This window comes from Solanum lycopersicum, chromosome 1 (assembly GCF_036512215.1).
Source record: "Solanum lycopersicum chromosome 1, SLM_r2.1".
Lineage (NCBI taxonomy): Eukaryota > Viridiplantae > Streptophyta > Magnoliopsida > Solanales > Solanaceae > Solanum > Solanum lycopersicum.
The window spans coordinates 87,214,779-87,238,775 of record NC_090800.1 but is presented as its reverse complement, the minus strand read 5'-3'; the positions used below and the strand labels follow the sequence as shown (position 1 = coordinate 87,238,775).

General features: G+C 34.8%; 1 protein-coding gene across 2 annotated transcripts; it reads left to right on the top strand.

The window, feature by feature from the left end:
• The first annotated feature begins 1,062 nt into the window (after positions 1-1,062).
• On the top strand, positions 1,063-23,544 carry LOC101252933 (nuclear pore complex protein NUP160). 2 transcript variants are annotated; one of them, XR_011211665.1, is made up of 27 exons: positions 1,063-1,400; positions 2,386-2,518; positions 2,630-2,894; positions 3,153-3,213; positions 4,859-5,016; positions 5,946-6,031; positions 7,537-7,641; positions 7,741-7,838; positions 8,573-8,693; positions 12,553-12,735; positions 12,843-13,035; positions 13,165-13,739; positions 15,301-15,463; positions 16,142-16,401; positions 16,482-16,669; positions 18,048-18,124; positions 18,240-18,565; positions 18,738-18,806; positions 18,894-19,206; positions 19,313-19,441; positions 19,723-19,831; positions 19,922-19,987; positions 20,086-20,225; positions 20,314-20,421; positions 22,216-22,356; positions 22,970-23,143; positions 23,230-23,544. XR_011211665.1 is itself a non-coding variant. In XM_010315784.4 (27 exons), the coding sequence occupies exons 1-27, from the start codon at positions 1,216-1,218 to the stop codon at positions 23,269-23,271; spliced, it is 4,464 nt and encodes a 1,487-aa protein (XP_010314086.2). In that variant the 5' UTR covers positions 1,063-1,215; the 3' UTR covers positions 23,272-23,544. The 2 variants fall into 2 exon arrangements, 1 of the variants encoding a protein (XP_010314086.2); XM_010315784.4 differs by having other exon boundaries at positions 20,086-20,221.
• The last annotated feature ends 453 nt before the right edge of the window (positions 23,545-23,997 follow it).

Here is a 23,997-nt window from a genome sequence, read left to right as displayed (position 1 = left end):
AATATATAAGAAATAGTAACAGTTGCTTCAATGATAGATACTCAGTAGGTCTCTAATTACTTGTTTATATTTTCTTTTTTAGTTGTTCATTCACTTATCTATTTTCATAAATCAATAAAAGATAGTTTTTCTTTACCTGTTACACTCTCAATTAATTATTTTTAAAATATTAAATTTTTAATTCAATTAGTTCATAATTAATAGGAATAAAATGTTAAATTTACTATGTCAATTATTAGTTTTTAATTGAGAACATTTGAATAGAGAAAATAGAGACGTATTATACTGGTTGCGTATCCAAAAATTAAAATCACATCACAGGGGTATTTATGTTATTAACTATAAAAACTTATTTATTTGTAAAAGATCGAAAATACTGTCTTTGTGATTTTCTAAAAGGGAAAATTATATATAATGACAAACTAATAAATTAATTAATTAATTGATATAACCGCCCTTTGATTTAATTGTGCCCCGTAGCAAGCTGTTTGCTAGTCACCTCTCTCCCTCAAACTCTCGCTCGCCACTCTTCTCTCTCGCTTGCCACCTCTTACTTTTATACAAACACAAGTGTATAAAATCTGTTTCTATTTGTATAAAGCGAGAGGAAATTGTATAAATAACACATATATTTTTGTTCCCCTCTCTCAGATCTCGCTTGCCACTCTCCCTAATCTTGCTCGCCATCCTCGTTTCTCTCGCTTATACAATCAGAATCGAAATGTATAATTATACAATTCATTTTATACACTTCGTTTTCCAAGTCACTTTCTTTTTTTCGTTTTATACACTTTGTTCTATATAATTCGCTTCACAAGTCTCTTCTTTCTCTTTCTCGTTTTATACACTTCGTTTTATATGATTCGCTTAAATTGTTCAATATACATATATATGTTTGTTATGGAATGCAATTATGTAAATCTTGTTATAGCATACAAATATGCTTTGTCATATGTGAAAGTTGCCCTTTCTAAAATCACATCACAAGGATATTCATGTAATTAACCCTATTATTTATTTATTTATTTATATTATTTATATAAGACCGAAAATAGTGTCTTCATGATTTCCTATTCAATACTCCGTTTTCCCCTAATTTTCCCTCCTCCCTATAAACCCCAGTACCAAAACCCCCACTCTCTCTTGTGGCCTTTTTCAGTTCCCACCCCCCATTTTCTTCTTCCCCCAATCGAAGAACTGATTTTGTTTTGAACAATGGGAAGTCAGTCGTGTTTAGCAGGTATGGAAGTCCCCATTATTGGCAGCGATTCCGTCAAGTTTGTGCAACTCTCCGTCCCTTCTTCTACTTCTACTTCCGTTTCTTCTCCAACTCCTCCTACCGCGGCAAGAGACGTCGGTTCTTGCTCCATCATTGGGAACCCTCCCGCCTATTTCACTTGGTAACAGATTTGACCTTCCTAATTCTATTCATCTTACATTACAAATATGAATTTCACAAGTAGCTTTTCCAATGTGGATTGGAATAATTGATTGTTTTCTTTTTCTTCTTTATAAATTAGTGTATGTTCTTCTTTTGAAAATAAATGGATGGGTTTATCGGGTGTGAAAAGAAAAAGTATATCTATGTAATTTTGTGGTTTTGAGTGTCTACGGTTGTGTATGGTGTCAAGAAAGATAAGTGAATCTTGATTTTCTTGAATAGTGAAACAGTCTTTCTTGAACTTTCTTCATACTTGTAATTGGAAATCAATTATGAAATTTAAGTACTCCTTTTCTATATTGTTCCTGAACAAATAACATGTTCGTTTCTTTGTTCTTGATTCTTGAACAAAAGAACATATTTGTGAGTGTCGTCTAGTGAAGTGGGTTTTTTATGGTTTCAACAACGACAAGTGATCTTGAATTTCTTGAACAGTGAATCTGTCTTTCTTATTTTAGTTTAACCAAAGAAGTTTCTTCATACTTGTAATTGGGACTCAATTATGAAACTTAAGCAGTTGAAAGTTTTTAAATTGTTCTTGAAAGAAGAACATATTTGTGTGATCCAATTGACTGTGAGAATAGTATTCGGTGGATTTTGAGCCCATCCTGTTGGGCAGAGTGGGCTTTGTCCAACACGATAGAAAGGATTTTCGTGGGTGAGGTATGTGATGTAGTTCCTTGTGCCAAGAAGATAAAAATTTAAATATTAATTAGTGTCTTTAGAATATGAAGTGATGGAGTTTCTATCTGGTACTCCTCCTATTGTACTAAAGGCTTTGCCTCCTTTTCTAGTAGGAGTTAACAACACCTCTTCTCTCATGTCCATATCTTCAAGTAGTTTTTTATGACTTTTTTCCCTTGTATGTGTTTGGTGTAGCATATTAATCACCACGGAATTCTTCTTCACATACTAACTATAACTGATGAGTTCTGTTGCTACAGGAAAATTTGCAGAAGTCATCCAAATGTGTTGGAAATAATGGAGTTCTGTGGTCATAAGGAGTTCCCAAAAACAGGATTGCAAATTGTATTCCCAGAAGCACTTTTTCCATTTGCAGTGATCTGCAAAAATGAAGTATGCCATTTTGTGCCGGCTTTATGGTGTTCAATATTCTTGTTTGCTTAATAGTTGGCAAAGATTTTCATGAATAATTAACAAATGTTGATTCGCTCTTGGTTCTTGTAGATGGCATTATCTTCTGTCAAACCATATTTGCTTCATGCCATGACAGTGTCCGGGGTTGCCTACCTTATTAAACTTGAAAACATCTCCAATTATGTATCTAGCTCCCATTTGCAATCTGGTGATTTTGTTGACTTCAACACTCTGACTAATCCTCATCAAGGAGCAGCAACAGCAGTGGCAGCAATAGCAGAACTGATGGTAGTTGGAAGAAGTGATGGATCAGTTGGATTCTTCCAGCTTGGCATCCTTGACCAACAAGCTCCAGGTTTCAAATCCTTGTAAAATTTACCTTAATTTGTTATTCTTTTTGAATATGTTATTTTTTCAAGTACCTGGAACTTTTGCATCTTAAGGGCTGTACTTGATGATTTTTGAAGTATGGATTCTCCTGTCCTTTTGTCTTGTCACTGCTGTCACTTTAGCATACGAGTGGCATCTAGATGTTTTACTTTTGCAATCTTGTTGCACCTACAGTTTGATCTTTCTTTACTCCTCTTCACGCTGACACTTTGTAAATTGATAGGCTTTGTGCAGGAACTGCGTGATGATTCTGGTCTTGGTCGTTTGTGGGGCGTTTTGTCAAGGTATTTACTATCTTAGTTAAGGAAATGTAGTTACACATCGAAACCTAGTTTGAAACTGGGTTTATATCCTTTATTCTGAGTTCAATCCTTTTAATGTGGTATTTTGGTTAGCTTTGCCTTTCGTAACTCACCTTAGTTTCTTATTATGGTGTTCAAATGCACACTGTCCATGTACTTGAATTATTTGCAGTTCAGTGTGCGTCACTAAAATTTATGGCTTGAAAGATGAAAAATAATTTTCTAATTCATTAGAAAGATCAGTCATCAACAGAAGTAACAAAATGAAGTATGAAATCTTGGAGTAGAAATGATACGACAACCCTTACATATCTGAGTGTGTAACTCAAAGATACTAAAAACTCTGAGTGGACTCATTTTTGGAACAATTAACAATAGTGTAGATGACATGACTCACACTTTAAAGAAGACAAACTAAAAGACTTAAAATTGCATTCTACAACCTGGAAACCATGAAAAAGAACATGGGACAGATGAAGTACAAGTAACTGGTGTCTTTAGACAGCTAGCCGAAGCAGGCCTTGTGATTCATATTCTATTTCAATCATCTACCTTGCATTTTTTACACAACAGAAGCAACTATAAGATTAAATCACAGAACAATTGAGGTTTTTGATTAGTGTACTATTAAATATATGGTCATCTCGGTAAAGAATTGAAGGGTAGTGAAGGAGGAGAGTGAGTTCCACCTATTCTTGTAATTACTGTATTGCATAAGCTAAAGTGGAAACTGGAAAAACCGCAGGATAGTTTAAGGACATAAAAATGCATTTTTTATTAAAGATGTGGTCAAAGGTACAGGAGTCAAAATCCCATGATATAGGCTATGGAGTTTCAGTTTCAGTTGGGTTGTTTAAGTTGTTGATGAGGATCCTCACTGGCGCTACAGTGCCAGCCTTCTGGCTGTGGCATTCCGCCTTTGCACTGCCGCTTCAGAGGGCTGAGTCTGCAGCTATTTGCTGGAAATTGTGCTACTCTTGAGGTCTTTGAAAGTTGCAGGCCTGCAGCCTCAATAGAGGTTCTCAATTTTGTCTTTTAACTGCAAAACAACTCTGTAGTCATAAATTTCTTGGACTTCTAATCAATATTTGACCTAAACAACTCTAAAATTAGCACAAGATCAATTATAGAACTACTTAGACAGTAAAGTATTGCTAGCATGACCTACTACAATTTTCACTCTAACTATATGGGCTTGGTATTTAATTAGTGAAGGTAAGATAACTAACTCTAATTTTTTAAGTTTAATTAATTAGGATAAAATTACTCTATTTCTTAAAGTAATCAGTCCTTGTATATTGCACAAAAGGTAGTGTTAAAGCAAATGTGAGAAAAATTAAAGAGGAACTGAAATGGCTCCAGGTGTGTTGCAAAAGATGCTGTAAATTGATGGTTTGAATTTTTTTTATATTTACATACCAAAACTAATGGCTTTACTTGAAAAACAGCCTTTGGTGCCCATTCATATGAAGCATGTGGATAACCCCCCCCCCCCCCCCCCCCCCCTCCCCCAAACCAAAGAGAAGTGAGACCAGTTCAGCTCTTGACTATATTTTTCTAGACAATATATTTCTTCTTATGCATTCTGGTTTTCCTTCCCCATCTTTACCCTCTATCTGATTTTCAGGGGAAGGTCAAATGCTGCAGTCCAGGATCTAGTAATATCAGAGTTTCACCAGAAAAAGCTTCTATTCGTGCTTCACTCTGATGGGAACTTACGTGTGTGGGACCTTTCAAATCGTTCCAGAATTTTCAGTCATTCTTTAAGTGTTTCACCATCAGCAGGTAATTATATCTTCTTTTGTATTTCCATTATTTTTCTGCTTGAGCTGATTATTCAGTTTCTCTTGTGAACATTTGAATTTTTCTTTCTATTAATACAGCGTCACTGTTGCTCTCCTTTGGTGTGTGCGCGCTTTCCCAGTGGCCCCAAAATTAGGTCAAATTTCCTGGAGTGGTGTAGGGTAGGTTGAAGGGGATGTGTCTCAAGTCTTATGCATGGTATGGGAAGACATGTCATGGACTACATTTAATAAGAAAACATTACTATATATACTCAACGGATCAGGGTTTTATTTGTAGATGACTTTTTAAGAATATTGTGTAGACATCTTCTGCGAGGTTTAAGAATAAATGCACCACCAATCTGGTGGTATAAATTTAGGTATCAATACTCCTTCAGGTATATTTGGGAGAAAAGAGAGGAAAAAGGAAGTAAAGGAGAGTTAACTGTGTCCCCCCCCCCCCCCCCCCCTTTTTTTTTTCCTTCCTTTTTTACTTTTTTAAAGCCAGATAGCTATGCAAGAAGTGCCAAAAGCTTCCAACTAAGCCTGCACAACTTTCAGGGTTTTTGAGGGGGGAGGTGTTTGTTTCTTACATTTCCTTTCTAAAAGCACATGCAAGAAAATTATTTTCCTTTGCTTTGCTGCGAATTTTCCAAGAAGTATCTTTCTAGCTACTTTATTGACATCCAAGAGAAGCCGTAGAAATTAGAAGTCGTGTCTCTAAACTTTGGAGTTTGTGATTTGGAGAATTAGGAGGGAGAGGAACATCAAGTTGTTTAAAGGATAAGGTCTTCTCTTTCCAAATTGTGAAAATCCTGCTAGTTCATACGTAATTGGCTCAGTCTAGCCATTTTCTTTTGCTGTTATATAGGGTTCTTGGTAATGCTTTCAGCTTTATATAAAAACCTCTTTACTTCATTTTTCATTCAGGATCCACTTTTGTAAGGATATGTGTGGGAAACGACCACAACAATCCTGATGCAATTCCTATGGCAGTACTGCAAAAAAATGATTCGGTAAGTCCTTTCCTAGTTTATTTACGTGTTTTCTGCAGATCATCATTTTACTTTGTACTTTCTTTTGTATCAGTTGGGTACGTACTGCATACTGTTTGTTACCCTGAAGACCCTTTCCCCATATTCTGCGTATTAGTGTAGTTATGATTGAAAAAATACCTGTGCAAACAGCTACTCAAAGCAAGAAATCACTCATTTTTACTGTCTCATACTTGCTTTTGCCTTGTGCTTGTAATTTCTTGATTAGGCGGTTTTCATAGCACATAAAGTTCTGCAGTAACCTCCAGCATACATCACATATGTGCTTTTCATTGACAAGTAAAACAAGAAGACGATATTGTGATATGTACACTTGCTATTTTATTTCTTTTAGTCATAGAAACCAAAATTGTTCATGTGTACTTCTTGGGTTGTGGGGGTGTCTGTCTTCATTTTTTTGGGCATCTTTTCTGTGATTTGGTGCCTATTCACCATTTTGGCTACACAAAGTTCGCTGATTTAGCAAGTCAGTTTCTTGTAGCTACGTCATCATGCTTGGTTACGGGGATGAGATTGCTCATGCACCCAAAACATTTTCTTTTAATAGCTCTTTTTGTAAAATTGCAATATCATTTTCGAAAAAGTATTTATGTGTCTTCTAGCATAAATACCAAATCTTGTTTCCTTAAATGTTTGAACAAATGTAGCAGAATTTAGAGGAGTTCCATCATTTTCTTTGGTAGTTAATATAGTGTTACCTTGTTTTTCGGTGGTTAATATCTAATGCAACCCTCCGTCAATGTGATATTATTTGGTAGTCATCAAAAGCTCTATAGTTTTTCGTTTGATAATTTGACTGGTAACAAGTATGCTTGAATTAGAAAGTACTTGTTAGAGATGGCTACATTTGTCCCCGATAGATTAAGGGTTTCCCTAGGAACTTGAATGGTTTAAGCTATTCCACCTGTTTACTACATTGTATCGCAGCCAAAATTTGGGGAGGACATTTGCACAATGATTTCAATGTTCATATTTTGTTCATTTCAATGACGTGTCTACGGATCTCAAAAGCAGGGTGTTAGAAATGCTAGACTTGTTTCTCATTATTTGTGTTAAGGGTTCCTAAAACAATGTTAATGGTCTTGGATAGTGGATTTAGATGGACCATATGGAGTAGAGCTGGCTCTCACCACTGATAAATGGAGTTTATTCCCACACGTTCTATCTGATTTCTCGTGCATTCTCATCATTTATATCGTCCTGAATCGATCGACCGGCCGAACAAGTTATTAGGTCTGTACTTGTTCATCATAACTGGGACTAATTCTTGTTTCTTGCAAGTTTTTAGTTTTTTTCCTCCTCTTAGTTTCTCAAACAGGATGTTTTAGAATGCAGATTGTTCAGTATGGCTTACAGTAATGTTGGTTGACTTGCTATGTGCTCTACTGTTGGATTTTCAATTTTTTGCCCTTATTATGCCTACAACTTTAGCGTTAACTTCGACTTGTTTCTTTGGGTTATTTAAGGAAGTTGGCACAGCAGTGATCTCTTTATATAACCTTCATCTCAGTACTGGGGACAGAATTAACTTGTTACTGGATCCTTCAACAAAAAGCATCTCGTTGGAAGAGGTAAACAGTTTTATTGTAGGTTCTTCTTTTGAAAAAGAGCAGCTTGTTATAGGGAATCGCTGCTGCAAAGTATGTTTCCTTACTGTTCTTTGGCCTCAGGGGGACCTCATTGATATAAAACTTACTCCAAACAAGTTGTGGATACTCAGAGAAAATGGATTGGTCATGAAGGAGTTGTCTTGTCAAAATAGGAATGAGTAAGTTCTCTTTTTCTTGAAAGAGTATGTTTCCTGTTGCCTGGTCTGAAATAGTATATGATAGCTTTCTGAACATGGTCTCATTGTATATTTTGTCTGGTAGATGATTTGGTGTGTTTATGCAGAGGGTTATGTTTCGATGCAGATTCTCTTATACATGGAGCTTTTCAAAATATTAATAAAATTACTTGCCTTCAGAAAAAAATATTTATTTTCTTGGGTAGGTAAAGAGATTGTTTTCAGTTGAACAGTTTTGCAGATCTGTTGAGAATATATATTGTGAATAGACAGTGTGCTTTCTCTAACAACTTAAGCCTTTTGATGAGGATCACACACATCAACAAAATCCTTAGGTAGAAATGGTGGTCAGCCTTATCTAGATTTTGTTTCCATCTCACCATTTTTTTTAAATATTTAGATTGTATGTACAAAGAGTGCTCATTATTTTGCTTAAAAGGTCGATTATTTCTCTGGGTGAGGCTGTTGTTGGGAGGAGAACATACTGGTTACTGATCAGAATGAATTGTTTCTAATTTGTTTCGTATGTTTTCTGCTTTTTTAATTAGGATTGTCATCTCCTATGCATTCATAGTTTCTTTTATGTTAATAAATGGACATACTGGTCACTGATCAAAATAAAAAAGATGCATGCTGGTACATTTACATTGTCTGCTTCTTTCAATGGTTTTGCATCTTGTCTTTGGTACTACCAATTATCTGATTTTTCTTTTCAGGGAATTAGCGCATTGCTATTCTTTACAGGATGCATTTGTTGCTGAGCAGCTGTTTCAAGGCTCTGAAAATTCGTCAGATGATCTACTTTGGCTTTCTCACACAGTTTTGTCATCTTCAAAGGTGCTTTAACAACACGATTTTTGTCTCTCCATGTTGATATGTTCCATTTTGTTTTGGAGTCATTGCCTTTTCCGGCTGTAGTTGGTAAAATTTCTTTGGAGCTAAATTTTATTTTTTGTATAAACATTACAAACATAACTTCAAAGTAATATGCAGTATCTTAACTATTATTTTTTTGAGAAGGTTAACTGGTAATATAAATAAGAGAAGTACACCAATAGTGTGCTCCTGTAGTAATTACATCAAAAGTATATAGGAACAGCCAAAATAGATCTATTACCTATGTTATTCTGGATCCTTAGGTATGGTATGGATACTTTAAAAGTAATAGGTTGCTTAACAGTTCATTCTTAGACCTTAGAAGTGAATGCTCTTGTTCTAAAAATATCTCTGATTTCTCTCCCTCCAAATTGTCTACCAGCAGAGACAATCTTCCATCTCTCCTTGTGTCCTGAATGATTTCCATCTCTATTCCAACATGCTAAGACTTCTGCAGTATCTTAATTTCATCAATAAATGTTATTGATCTGTCAGATTAAGCATGAATACTATTGCTAGTGAGCGGTATTTCCTTTGCTTACCCCTTTTTATCTTCAAGTTCTTGATTTTTATTTATTTTTTATGCTGTGTGGGGGCAGACGGAGAGGGTTCTTGTGAAACCTGTTGACTGTTCTGCACCTGCTAACTAGCTTACTGGTAGTGGTTGAGTATTAACGAGTTTTGCATGAATGGGAAACTACCTTATATGAGTCAAATGGGTAAGCTGTCTCACTTTAACGTTGCGTATAACCTGAAGATTTTCTTGAGGTGTTATAACACTCCTGCCTTCAAGTCAGCATTTTTTGAATTAGGCAACTTTATATTCACATAAAAGAACTCATCAATAAACTGATGAGGGTTGGCTTTACTAACCCTTAGGATGCCATCATACTCAAAATCCAAAATGCATACTTTCAAAAACTTACAATTGGCTTATAAACTCCACAAAGCTATCTACTTCCCCCAATGAATCTTGCTTACACCAAAAATACAAAAGGCTAAGGGCATGTCCAACCTTACACTTTATTTTGCTCTCTCTATATATTCAGATAGCTAACTTCAACCTAATTCTCTATTTTACTCTCTAAAAAAACCTTTTTACTCTCTAAAAAAACCTGTTTCTCTCTCCTCAATATTATAATATTATCTCTATTTCTATTTCATTTTCTTTTCACAATATAATTCGTTCTTTCTTTTTTTTTAAAAAATAATCAGCGCATATAATTTTCAATTTTCATGTAATATAATTTTTTTTCAAATTCTTTTATATAAAATTATATTTAATTTAAATTTTAAAGAACAACTACGAATAATCGAAAAAAAAATCAACAAGCACCATTGAATCACAAGCACAAAAATTCTATGGATCATACACAATTTTTTTTCCGAATACACTATTAAATCTGAAAATGACCTACTGGATTACTAAATTATTTTGTTATTTTAAAAATTATTATGCTATGTGTTATATTGTTATCTTGTATTTAAATTATTATGTTATGTATTATATTTTAAAATTAAAATTTCGTCTTATTATTTAAATTTTGTGCATTCTTTATAAAGAACAATAATAATAATAATCAAATTATCTCCTTATCAAAAAAAAATAAAAATAAAATTATGACTTAAAGTGATAAAAATTGGAAAAAATATTTGCAATATTGTTAATCGAGATGAAAGTAGTACATATTAAATAATATATTTTTTGAAATGTTGTATTACATTTAAAAAGAATTACAAATATTAGATATTTAATTAGTAGCCTTATATGGAAAATAATATGTTATTTACAAAATAATATTAAAATAATGAAAAAGTGAAATAGAGAGGATGAATAGTAGTTCTCCGGTCTCTATATACTCTCCAAATATAGAGAATGAAGAGTAAAATATAGTGGGGTTGGAGATGGTCTAAGACATCTCAGCTTGATCTCCTGCCTTCAAGTCAACATGTTCTTTAATAATTGATTTAGTAGGAGGTTGTATCATAAATGACATTTCATGAAATTGCTTCCCCAAATTTTTTGCAAGGGTGAGATTTTTTGTTATTATCTTAACATATACCAATGAGTGATCTCATGATCTAAATAGCTTATTGCCAATGTTACAAATAAAATGCTTATTAGGCAAGTGTTGTAGCAAAAAGCTAGCAGATAAAGAGTAAACAGAAAGAAGCTGATAAATAATATAGAATGATGACTTGGAGTGAAGTAATGACATTTTTTTTTCAAAGGAGAAATTTGCTGTGCAGTTGGCGAAGGTCTTGAATCCAAGAAGTATCTGCAAGTAGTCAACCTTATCTGCTGATGTTGAGTTATGTTTAGTTGATATAGTAGTTCAAGAAATTGTGTGATTTAAGCTTCACTTTCTTATAGAAGCATACAATTCTTAAGTTTCTTCTGTTGTAGCTTATTATATGGCACCTAAGGGTGTGGTCTAATGGTCAATGAAGTGAGTGCTCACCTTGGTGACCAGGGTTCAAATCCTATCGAGGAAAAAAAGCACTTGGTGATTTCTTTTTATGTGCCTAAGCCTGGTGGGCAGACTTACCAGGTGTATGTGCTTGTAGAACTAATATATATCTGGTGGAATAGTCGAGGTGCGCGCTAGGTGGTCCGATACCACTATTAATAAAGAAGGTTCCTCGTGAAAGTATACCTATCAGCAAGTGAACGTCACAACTATTTCTATTTAATAATACTTGTTTTGCTGCTAAACCAGTCGCTTAAGCTTCCCAACTTTGTCAAAACTCCCCCAAGAAAAATAAATTTCAAGTGCTAAGCTGAAGCTTCTTGATAATCAATAATTCTAGTTTTGTCAGTCAACTTAGCTTGGGCTACTTTTACTCTGGATTAGTAAATTCCTGAAGTGAAACTGTCTAGAAAAACAGTCTTGGCATCTTTCCTTTTTTTTTTGAACTTGGTAACTTTGACTAGGCATCTTTTCCTTGATCAATAAGTTTTTTTTTTTGACAGGTAGCTCAGTTGATATAATTAGCTCATTGAATGGATGTAGACATAAAATGAAGAGTAATTTGTGATCTATAGCCTCTAGCACTTTTAGTCTACCAAAACATTTACCTATAGAAAGTATATTTAGCTTTAGTTCTCGCAAAAGCCTATCATTTATATTCAACAACAACAACTAACCCAGTGTAGTCCCTATCATCTATGTTCATTATTTTAAAAAAAGCTTATCATTTATGTTACAGCTGATGCTATCATAAGTATCATTACACTATTTACCCTTGGTGAAGAAGTTATGAGTGAATGGGAAGAATTTGCTTGCCACATCCTAAATTCCCCAGATCCTCAATCATTTGGTTCAAAGGTGTGGATATACTCACTGTGAGAATATATAGTATAGTTGGTAGTGCAGCACACTCCTTTTGATATTCCAATAGTGCATGTTATTGGACATTGTCTTTTTGATTTCGGTCCCACAATGGATACTTTGGGCATAATATTGTTTTTTCTCTGTGTACATGATTATCAAGTAGAAACCACCTGAGTAGTTTGATGATGCTAACTGAGTGGATTGGAAGTGCTTTCTTATGAGATAGAAAATTATGATGTGTAGCCCTAGTACGAACAATCTCAGATTTCTAAAGTTTCTAGTTTAGACGATGTAGCCTACAATATTATGTCACGTTAATCCCTGCTGAAGTATATGAAATATACATTGCTTAAAATAGTCTGTGGGTTCTCTGTTGCAGGGAAAAACTTGTCTTTATTTACATATTATCCTCAAACTTTTGGCAAGTATATTCTTCTCTGAGTATTACAAATGGAATTAAAAGCCACTTTCTGTAATTATTGCAGGATCAGATTTCTCCGTTTGTATCTTCTGTTTTCTTACAAAGGTTGCTCCTTCCGGGTGTTTATCACAGAAATGTTCTTCGGGTAACATTACAATATTTTAGCAAGCACTTCACTGATTCCGAATTTGACTCTCTGACTGTGGACGGACTGAGAAATGAAATTCTGTCAGTCATTCAACACGAGGTATTTATACTTTCATGTGGAATCGGGGAGAGCTACTATTGTTATTTCCAGGTTTCTCCTATATTGTATAAATACATGATTTCAGTGCTTTTTTCTCCTTTTTCAAGGTGGGAGCTGATAGTCCAATTTCAGTACTTCAGAGCTGGAAAACCTTTTGTACCTGTTATTTTAATAATTGGTGCAAAACTAATGTAGCGTGTGGTTTGCTTATTGATTCAGCCACACAAGCTGTGGGTGTAATTAGAAAAAACTCAGTCTCCATGTGTCGTAGTCTGGAGGACATAGAGCTTCTTGTTTTTGGTGCGTCAAGCATATGTATTTTATTATTTTGAGATCTAATCTTCTTACTTGTTTTGTCTTACTCATGTACAATTACAAATGAATGATCTTGAAAGTTTTCCTCACTTAATTGCTTTTAAATTTTTACAGCCTCAGGATCTTCCGGTGAACATGGAAATATAATATGCTCTAGGTTTGACTCCTCCGATAGTGATCTTGAACGGGAAATTCTTTTTGAAATACTGCAGTGTGTTAATACTCTCCGTCAACAGTTGGGCAAAGCTGCTCCTGCCATATTTTATGAGTCTCTTCTTAGAACACCAAGTTTATCATCTGAAGAAGTCATTCCTCGGTTGCTGAAAAATTTAGATAGTGGATATAGCTCATCAATGGCACTCCATTTATCCGAACTTGGAACTGATGTAGCATTGAATAAGGAAATTTCCTACCACAAAAGTCTCAGAAAATTTTCAGTAGATATGTTTTTATCCCTGCACAACTTGTGCAGTAGAGCTACCACATGGAGGAGCGTTTTGCATGTTATTGAAAGCTATTTGAAATTTCTCGTGCCTCGAAAATATGAGCATAACTTGGATTCTGAAGGACTCTTCACAGTCAGCACTGCCCTTACAGTGCAGGCGACTTCTCAGGTTGCTAAAGTGATGTTTGAATCTGCATTGGATGTGCATTTGCTTCTAAGCTACATGGTTAACAGTAGCAGTCAGGTGTGTGTTACTTTTGTTTTTGGAAATCATCAATATCCATAATTGGCTATTTGGGTAGAAGTTAACATCTGCCATTTTCTACAGTTTTGGTTTTGCATTACATTAAAATATTGAAACACCAAATTGAACTATTGCTTCAATACCATTTCTTGAATCCTAACACATCTTCCCTGTGCTCATTTAATTGGCCATTGCTGTTTGTGCATTGGGTAAGTTGCAGACATTCTTGTGAAGTAAAATTTTAGAATAGTTCTTTGTTCTAAAATTGCACTCCAGTTAATAAAGGGTCATACTAGTGACCATGACCTAAAATTTTTCGAAGCTAGTGATCTGGACCCTTCTAAACTTTTGGAGATTGGGATTTACCGTTCAAACCTTTGTATTTTGTTCAATTAATCAGCTCTGGAAAAAAAATTAGTTGCATTAGGCAGTCTCACTTTAATTGCTTTAGCAATTCTACTACTGATTTTAAGCTTCAATTGCAATATCATTCTTTTAAGTATGAACAATCAGCCTGTCGTTTAAAAATCGAGAATAAAAAACATAGTTGAGGGCATAGAAGAAAAGGAAAAAGTATCATTTAAAGCAAGATATTTGTGAAAATAGAGCAGCACAAGAGAAGTAGCAGAAGACAAGGTTGATTACTATCAATAAGGTGTTACGTTGAAGAACAATGACATGAAGAAAGACAAAACCTAGAGAAGTAGAGAGACAATTAGTAGAGGAAGTGCTGATGTACCTTCAAGAAATCTTAGTACCAAAGTAGCATAAGGCCTTAATTCTCTTTTCTCTCTCTTGCTTTTTTTTTTTTCATTTGTTAAGTCAGATTAAAAAAGTGAGGGTAAAGAAGCATAAGAAAGGAAAAATTTAAAAGGGCACAGCAACCTTTAGGAAATTTGTTGTCTTGTAAAAGATTTTGTATGAATAGGAGGTTGTTGTTGTTCCCATTTTATGATAAAGAACCCTCTAGAAACTTGTTATGAATCAATTGGATAGAACTTAGAAGTAATGGAAGTTACATGTAGTTTTTCAATTCTTAGCTCATACAGTTGTAAATATGGGATGCTTATGTGCACAAGTATACTGCGATGCTTTTTACCCCCTTTTTGTGCAAGGATAGTGTATATTTTATTTTGTGACACTAGATGCTGCTGATCACCATAATCATGGAAGAACTAGTGTTTGCGGGAACTGTTGCAACCCCTTTTATGAAATTCACAACAAACATTATGATTTTATTATACCCTTAGATGTGTTAAAGTAATCATTAGACAGAAACAATTGTTGTCTTTGAAGCTCCATATATCTGTGTTTATAGCTTAAAAATAATGAACTTGGATGTTATTTTCTGTATTAGATAATAATTTTCCCAATTCCAGATACTTCTGCAAAGAAGATAACAATTCAACATCAATTTTGTGTTTGTATGGACATTCTTATTTTCTTTAATGTTGAGTTAAAAGAATAAGCTTATGAAGCTGTTGGAGGCTTTTGATATCAAATAGGATTATTGTGCAATTTGTCTTTGACTATCAGGACTTCAAATGTTTTCTTTTTGCAGATTGGCATGTTAGAGGATGAGGTTTTGAAAGTAAAACTTGAGTTGGTTCCAATGATCCAAGAGGTTATTACTGAGTGGCATATAATCAATTTCTTCAGTACCACACCATCTGAATCTCCTCTTCTTGAAGACTTCAGCAGTCAACTTTCATCTTTACAGCTTGGTAGGTGCCACTTCTATTCTGATATAAATCGATAGGGACTGTCTTAGGTCGACTGAAGACTCATTGCATGCCAGAATGTATCTAAGCAGACTCAATGAAACCTCTAGGATCTCTTCTGTGGTCCTGGCAGTCATAAATGAAATTTGAAGGACCGTCATTTGACTGGAAGTCGATGCCAATATTATTTGTTAGTGGATACAGTTTAAAGCTGTAAAAAAGTTTTACAGAAAGGGTATACCATCTTGAGGAGCATTGCAAAAATTAGACCTTCAGTGGGAGGGTAGTTGCAACTAAATTGTGACACTTGCTATTTCAGTATTATATCTTCTTATATCAGAGTGATATGCGTGGAACAGAAAGAAATTTTATGATTGTGTTACGAGATAAATAAGTGTTTATATCTAAATTTTTGAGTAAGATTGGTGACTTCTACTGCTTATTTGTCTGCAGAATGTATGTATAATCATTGCAAGTAGAGAAATAGGATACATGTCGAGGAGGTTTTGAGCTGTGTTTTTTACTTTTTCTTTTTGATGATTTCAACATCCATGACATTTTTTATTATTTTTGTTCTTTTTATGTGTTTTTGATCTCCCTTTTTGTAACTGGATTGGTGATAACATTGTTTGCTTATCTAGATTGATTGTTATGGCTTTACATGTTTAGTTATGTCTTCAGATGGAAATGTTGATCGGAGATCATGGAATGAGAAACTTGGTAAATCTGAATTCACATTGGCCTTTATTCTGTTACTTGGAGGTCGTAGTGGGCCATCTTTTGGACATCTTCCTGATCCCAACAGTCTAAGTAAATCAGTACAAGAATTTGCTAGCTGGATAATGTGGGGGAGAACAGAAGCAGAACCATCTGTTTTCTTCAGTCATTCGATAGGTCTTGCTCTGGTGTTGCTTAGACATGGGCAATATGATGCTGTTGAGGTAGGTTGCCGTCATTTTCATTTTACTCTACCCAATACACTTCTTAAGATCTTACTGAAACAATTTGTTTGCTTATCCAGTATGTACTCAGTTTGGTGGATACTTATTCTCGCACGGAGAAGATTTGCCTAAGTCTTCAGAGCGATGGTGGGGAGTGGTCCACTCTGTTGCATCTTCTTGGTTGTTGCTTTATTGCACAAAGCCAACGCGGTTTGCATGGATTAAAGAAAGAAAGGAAAATTTCTGAAGCAGTGCGGTGCTTTTTTAGGTATGTGTAGGTTTCAATTAAAAGCATCTTCATGTTACTTTTATAGTCACAGCTATGAACTGGAATATCTGCAAGAAGATTGTTTACAGCTACAGGTCACATCTAGTTTTTAGTCTGGGGAAGGCATAAATGGTATGCCGTGGACCAAAGGGTGAATTTTTGTGACTGAAAATAGGAGAAAATTGTGATCAGGAAGCAAATTCAGTAGCCAAGTAGAAGATTTGAACGTTGAGGGCATGAGGGTAAGATAAAATCAGAAGTGAGATTATCCAATGGTGACTTTTGATACTCACAGTAACTGTGTTTAGACTTATTGCTGCTTGGTAAAGTATGTCCTGACAGATTTGGCATTGCTAGAAGACATTTAAGATGCTTTGCCTTCCTGGGAGCTGATAAGCTCTTTGTTGTGCTTGCATCTTCTTGATTCTTTTTGTTAATGGTATCCTTCTTATTTCATCAGAAAAAAAAGAGAGACGACATTTCAGATACTTCAATGCATCACCGTAAAAACTGTTGGAGTGCATTTTGATTACGAAGAGAACAAATAGGAAATGGATATCATGGTCTTACAGTGAGAATCTGGACTTTTGTTCTTTCTAGTAGCCTCCACAGGTTTTTCAGACAAAAAGGAAAAAAAAGATGTTTATAATCTCTACTAGCTTCTGTAACTTATAATTAAATGACCTTTAAGTGCACTTCTTGATGCAGGCAGCATAGGTACTTTTAGTGAAAGATGGTAGAGTGAGTAGAACCTCTTTACTCCCCCATAACTTTTGGTATGGTATTCTGACAGGTCAAATTTGTAGCCAACAACTCAATCTGACTCTGTAGAAAAATCTAAACAGAAAAAGGAATTTTGGAGAATTGTAACATTCTATTATGTTGCATATCTCTTCTTCCTTTTTCAGGTAAGCAATAAACAAAAAGGAATTCTTGTTCAGGGTATAGCTAACCATATACTTTTCACTTGGACTTCTTCTTTTATTGTGGTTGGGGTTCACTGTTCTTGGTAATAATTGCTCATCTTTGTTGTCCCCTCTCACGTTACAAAAGTTGAAGAAGTAAAAAATAAAAGAATTGTAGACTAAATATAGATTTAGAACAGTGGAGTTTGGAGTTCATCTGTATATTAGATTATTAGGTTAAGTACTATCCATGTACTACTGTGATATAATACAAAGCTAGAGCCATGACTTCAGATACATGACACAGTAAAATTTGAGCCTTTTTAAATTTGGATTGCCATGACTTTTATGCATTCTCATGTTCTTGACTTCTTGTGTGGAAATTTTCTTCAAGTGGCACTCAGCAAAAAAATAAAATAAAATTCTTGAACTGGTTCTTTTATGATCACATTGGTGTATGCTTATGCTCTCAGAGCTGCGTCTGTGGAAGGAGCTGCCAACGCTTTGCAAAGTTTGCCAAATGAAGCAGGATGGCTACACCTTGGTTTCTGTATGTTTTTTGCCAGATTTTCTTGTAATTCTAGAAGAATGCTGTTATTTCATCTGTATCTTTGATTCTTTATATAAAAGGAAGTGAGCTTAATTCATACTGTTATGTATCCTAGCTCAACAAGTCTCACCTGCTGCTTGGAAGCTTCATTACTATCAATGGGCAATGCAAATATTTGAACAACATAACATGAGGGAGGCTGCCTGCCAGTTTGCTCTTGCTGCACTTGAGCAAGTTGATGAAGCTCTTGGATCTGGTGTTCTTGATGAATCAGCAACTGCTGTCAAGGGACGTCTTTGGGCAAATGTCTTCAAGTTCACTTTAGATCTGAACTATTACTATGATGCGTATTGTGCAATCATTTCAAATCCAGATGAGGAAAGCAAAACCATTTGTCTAAGGCGATTTATAATTGTTCTATATGAGCGAGGAGCTGTGAAGGTTCTGTATCATTGGTCTTATCTCTTCCCGTTCCATCCTTATATAACCATTCTATATTACCTGTTCTCTTTTTTACTTTTTATATGTGTTTTCATTACATTCTTTCCATTTATACTGTTAATAATTACTTGATCGCTTACGCTATTTTGTTTTTACTTTTCCTTTCATCCAGATTCTTTGTGATGGCCAGCTACCATTTATTGGCTTGTCTGAGAAAGTGGAGCGAGAGCTTGCTTGGAAGGTTTCTAATCATTTCATTAACTATTAACTGATTTAATGCTTGGTTTTGCAGCTTCACAAGGCTCACATTAAATCTTAAAACTTGCAGGCTGAGCGTTCAGATGTTTCAGCCAAGCCAAACCCGTTCAAGTTGCTCTATGCATTTGCTATGCAGAGACATAATTGGCGGAGAGCAGCGAGCTATATTTACTTGTATTCAGCACAATTAAGAATCCATGGTGCAACGCAAGATCTCCAACGACGATCCTTTATTCTGCAGGAGAGGCTGAATGGGCTTTCTGCTGCTATCAATGCTCTACAGCTGGTTCATCCTGCATATGCTTGGATTGATTCTCCACTTGAGGAAACTTACTCCAATATATATCCAAGTAAAAAGGCTAGGATAACCATGGAAGAACAGTGTAATTATATTCCGAGATTTATTTGTCCTTAAAAATCATTTTCTTTTTCAAACTCTCACTACATTTTTTTGTTTGGTTATGTCTCACCTATTGCCTCCTTTTCCAGCTCCTGGTAATGGTACTCAGTCTCAGAGGCAAAGGTCATATTTAGATGTTGAAAAACTTGAGAATGAGTTCATTCTAACGTCAGCTGAGTATTTGCTGTCATTGGCAAATGTCTCTTGGACCTTTGCTAGTAAGCTTGATGCCATGTCTTCCCTTGTTTCTAAGTTCTAAATTTGCTGTTTATTTACCTCAATGTTATCAAATTTGAAGCTTAGGCTTTGAGATACTCTCTGGCTTAGTATGTCATTTTGGGAAACATATATCGTATTGAAAATAATTCCTTGTGCAAACTAGGGAGATTTTGTTGCTAGTCATTTATATGAAATGGAAGGTCTCAACGCAATGAGATTCAAAATTAGTTATCCCTTTTTTTATTTTACTTTCCTTTGACAAAAGCTTTTCTCCTTTCAGAAATTGAGGCAGCCCCAACTGATGTGATTGACCTTTTGGTTGAATCAAGCTCGTATGATATGGCTTTTACAGTAATTCTGAAATTTTGGAAAGGGTCAGCTTTGAAGAGGTATGTTGTTCCGGGGTAGCTTCAAGAGAGGTTAGTATTTCTCCGTAATTTGTAGGTTTTTTGACTTGCAACACTTGTGTTACCTCTCAGGGAACTTGAAAGAGTTTTTGCAGCTATATCATTGAAATGCTGCCCAAAGAGAGCTCCATCTGTTGGGTAAGCTATTCTTGATTCTGCTTTTCAATATGCATCATTTCTGATTCCTCTTGGTACCAGCTGTTTTTCTTAACATGTGTCTGATACCTATTACTCAGGAATGGTCACAGGATGCAGAGTCTTCTTTTGACTTCATCACAGGATGAGATTGTTGTCCGTGGATCGCCTAATGTTGGTCCACCTTCACAGGAATCTAAAGGCAGTAGCCATTGGGAGACACTTGAGCTCTATCTCGTTTGTCTCTTCCTTCTTTTCATGATTAATTTTACCCTGTTCAAAGCAAATATGCTTTTCTTTTAGTCTTGATGTATGTAATGTCACTGCAGGAAAAATACAAAAAGTTTCATGCTAAATTGCCTGTTGTTGTTGCTGATACTCTTCTTGCTGCTGATTCTCAAATTGAGTTGCCTCTTTGGTTGGTTCAAATGTTCAAGGTAAGTATAAATTCATTTGATAAATGAGGGCCTAAGATCAAATATTCAAGGTTATATGTCAGTGTCATGGAAAAGAATTATACAAGAATTACTTATCAAGATATATTTATAAATTTCAGTCAAGAATTGTTCCTACCATCTAGTTTCTGCATAGTGTAATGTTATTATTCTGTCAGTTTGTTTGATATCTAAAGTAGTCCTATCATCTGAGGATGTAAAATTATTGACATTACAAAATATTTTGGGTTTTCTATTTGTGGTAAATTAAGGGATCAGAAGTTTGGGTGTTGTTCTAGTGAAAGTTCACAAAGAGATCAAAAAGGTTGAATGAGTAAACCTTGTCAACAAAGGTGTTTTTTTGGGGGGTTGGGGTGGAGTTGCTCTGGTTAAGGCAGCACTCTTGAGTATTTGTGTTTAGTAATGACTATATTTATAATCTTGCATCATTGCTATTATTTATTATTAAGATAATGAGGGACTTCTTTGGGATGGGATGGACGGAGGAAAAAAAACATCTGATTAGCTGGGAAATATCACAGCTCAGGTCAAACTAGACAATTGGTTGCTGAATGCTACTATGGATGGTTCTCAAAAGTTATATATATGTATGAATGATTTTGTTAAACGGGATCATGAACAATATTAACTCCTCAAGGTTCATTGGCTTCTCAATAAGGAACATCAAAACTTGTATGGCTTTTGATAGAAGTTGAGAATGTGATACAAAGGCTCAGAAATTTCCTTTGTGTTTTACCTGTAAAAAGAAGAAGTGTTGATAGTTGAGGTAATTTGTGGGCATAATACATATTTGCTTAGAATCATTAGTATTCTCACCAACTTGGTGTGATTGTAATAAAAAAAATATTATCTATCAAAAAGAACTTCTGGAATATGTTGGCAATAGAAGGAACAAGAAGGGTTTTCATTAAAGCATGTTGAATTTTCAAATTAATTAAAAAAAGAATATATTGACGTGGTTATTTCTCATTCAAGATTAGTGTCTTGCAAAGTCTTGAAAAGGTAAAAATAAGTATTTATTATTATGTTGGTATATACGGAAGCATTATTTGCAACACTTTTTTTCTCTTGGGTGGGAAAACTTCTGTTGACTGAATCGGGTGCAGGTAATCATATACATGTACGGATCTAGGGTTCAGATTTTGCATCACACAGATTTTAGGATTCAGGAGTATGGATATGAGTGCTGACACAGTTAAATGAGAAAGACTATTATAAGTTTTTGTGGTTCATCCTTCCTTTAATGATGCCTTATTCAAAAAAAGAAAAGAACAAGAGACTATTACATAATCATAAATTGATATAACTATTACATAATCATAAATTGATAAAGATTAGAGTAGTGTCCATTTTGTTTTAGGATTCGGGGTTATGATAAAATGAGTAGAGGTGATAAGATAAGTAAGTAAATGTATATTACAACGTACATAAGTTTATATTTTGACATTTATTGAAGTTTATAATTAAATTCCTTGTGAGCATTTAATATTTATATTTTATCATAAGTTATCTCGTATATATTAAGTGTTGTACTTAATGCAAATATGTGTATGTCAAACTCAAATCAAACTAAATATGATGTGGACCCCACCCACATCCCCATACTCATGTTGGATTACACGGATGTGGAAAGGAACTCTTAGCAGCACGATCCAGAATTTGTTTTGTTCTTTTTGGCTAAGTAATTTTGATTTAATATATGTTGCTTATCTTCTAGACTTCTTCAATGTGAAGTCAAGGTCTGATAATTATTTTGATGATTCTATTTGGACATAGGGTGTGCCAGCAAAAAGTGGTGGGGGAATGGCAGGAAGTGAGTCAAACCCTGCTACTTTGTTTCGGCTATATATTGACTATGGTCGTTATACTGAAGCGACTAATCTGCTTCTGGAGTACATTGAATCCTTCGCGTCACTGGTGAGTTTCTCATCTTATCCACAAAGCATTTGACAGTGAATGGTTGCTGTAAGGGTTCTTTTATTTGTCTTGAATTTTTGACTGATGTTTCAGTCAATTGACCTGCTAAGGTTCAATATAAGACTATAGCACTTGTGGTCATTTGCTGTGCTTAGTGATGCTGAAGAACATCGTACTGGTATCACCTCTCTGAGAGGACTTCTCTGTCCTAATGGTTTCTGTTATTGAATAATAGTATAGGCCAAGGATATAGGGCTCTCATCTGAGGGCTCTATTTAAACACCTGTTCTGTATGATGGCTATATGCATTATTGTGTACATAATTTCCAAATTAATAAATGCACTTGATGGATAAATTTAGCTGAATTTTTAACATGTAGAGATCTGTAATGACACATCCAAAGTTCTATCTACAAGTACAACGAGAATAGAACATGTGTAGGGGAGTGTATGTTAAGACACTTCACCTTTATATATCAACAGCACTTCATGACATTGATTCTTTTTCCACTAGTATTATTTATGCATTATTTATTGATTGCACGGTTAACCAATTCTATTCCTGGCTATGTGCTTATTCCTTAACAGCACCATCTGTTTCCATTACTTGCAGAGACCAGCTGATATTATTCGTCGTAAGAGGCCATTTGCAGTTTGGTTTCCCTATTCTTTGATTGAACGTTTATGGTGTCAACTTCAACAATCTATCAAACTAGGCCACATGGTTGATCAAAGTGAAAAGCTGAAGAAGTTGTTACAGGGCTCTCTCATGAACCATCTATATCAAGTATGCCTTACTCTTAAAACTAGCTTTCTGAGGTTGAATCTTCTTTCACTACCTTAACGTATCTCCATTTTGTTTCTTATCTTCAGCTTAAAGTGGATTCAGATGATGTGATGTCTTCTGTTTCCTAGTCATTGCTGCCAGTTTTCCGATCTGTTAGCTAGCGTGAGCTATATGCAGGATGAAAATCTGCAGACACAATTTTTTAAGAAATCAGAGACATTAGCTTGTATCACCACCTTTCCCCAAAACTTGTGAGTCTAACATAAGAAACTCTGTGTAAATTCCAACTGGGGGCAGCTCATCAGACTCACAAAGTCAATTCAATGAATGTATCAGGTGTAATTTGTAAATTTGACTTGGAAATATTTAATACGTAATGCTCAAGTGCTAGAATTTCTCTTTGTGATGAGCGCTAAAGCCTAGTTTATAATTTAAGAAATTTCCAAAATGTAGTATTAAAGAAACTTGGAATGAATAGTCTTTCAATTGTAGCACATGTTCAACTTCTAGAAGAGTTGAATAGATACAAAAATATGGCTTACTAGCCGCAGTATTTTCTTGACACGACTTATATAATGTTTAGCAATTGAAAATGAAGTTGAATTTCAGATGTTATTTTTTTTAAAAAAATTATCATTTAGGGCAAGTATGTTTAGACAAACATGAAGAATTATAATACTTGTCAAATTTGCCAAACTTAGACATTTGAAATTAACTCAAAACATTAATGAAGCTTATATCTCTAAATTGAATGCGACGTAGAAAAGTGTAGGCCAGTAAAGAATGATGCAAAAATCTTTTATTAAAGAAGCATTATCCACCCAGAGTATTAAACAAAAAGCTTGCTTCCTTTA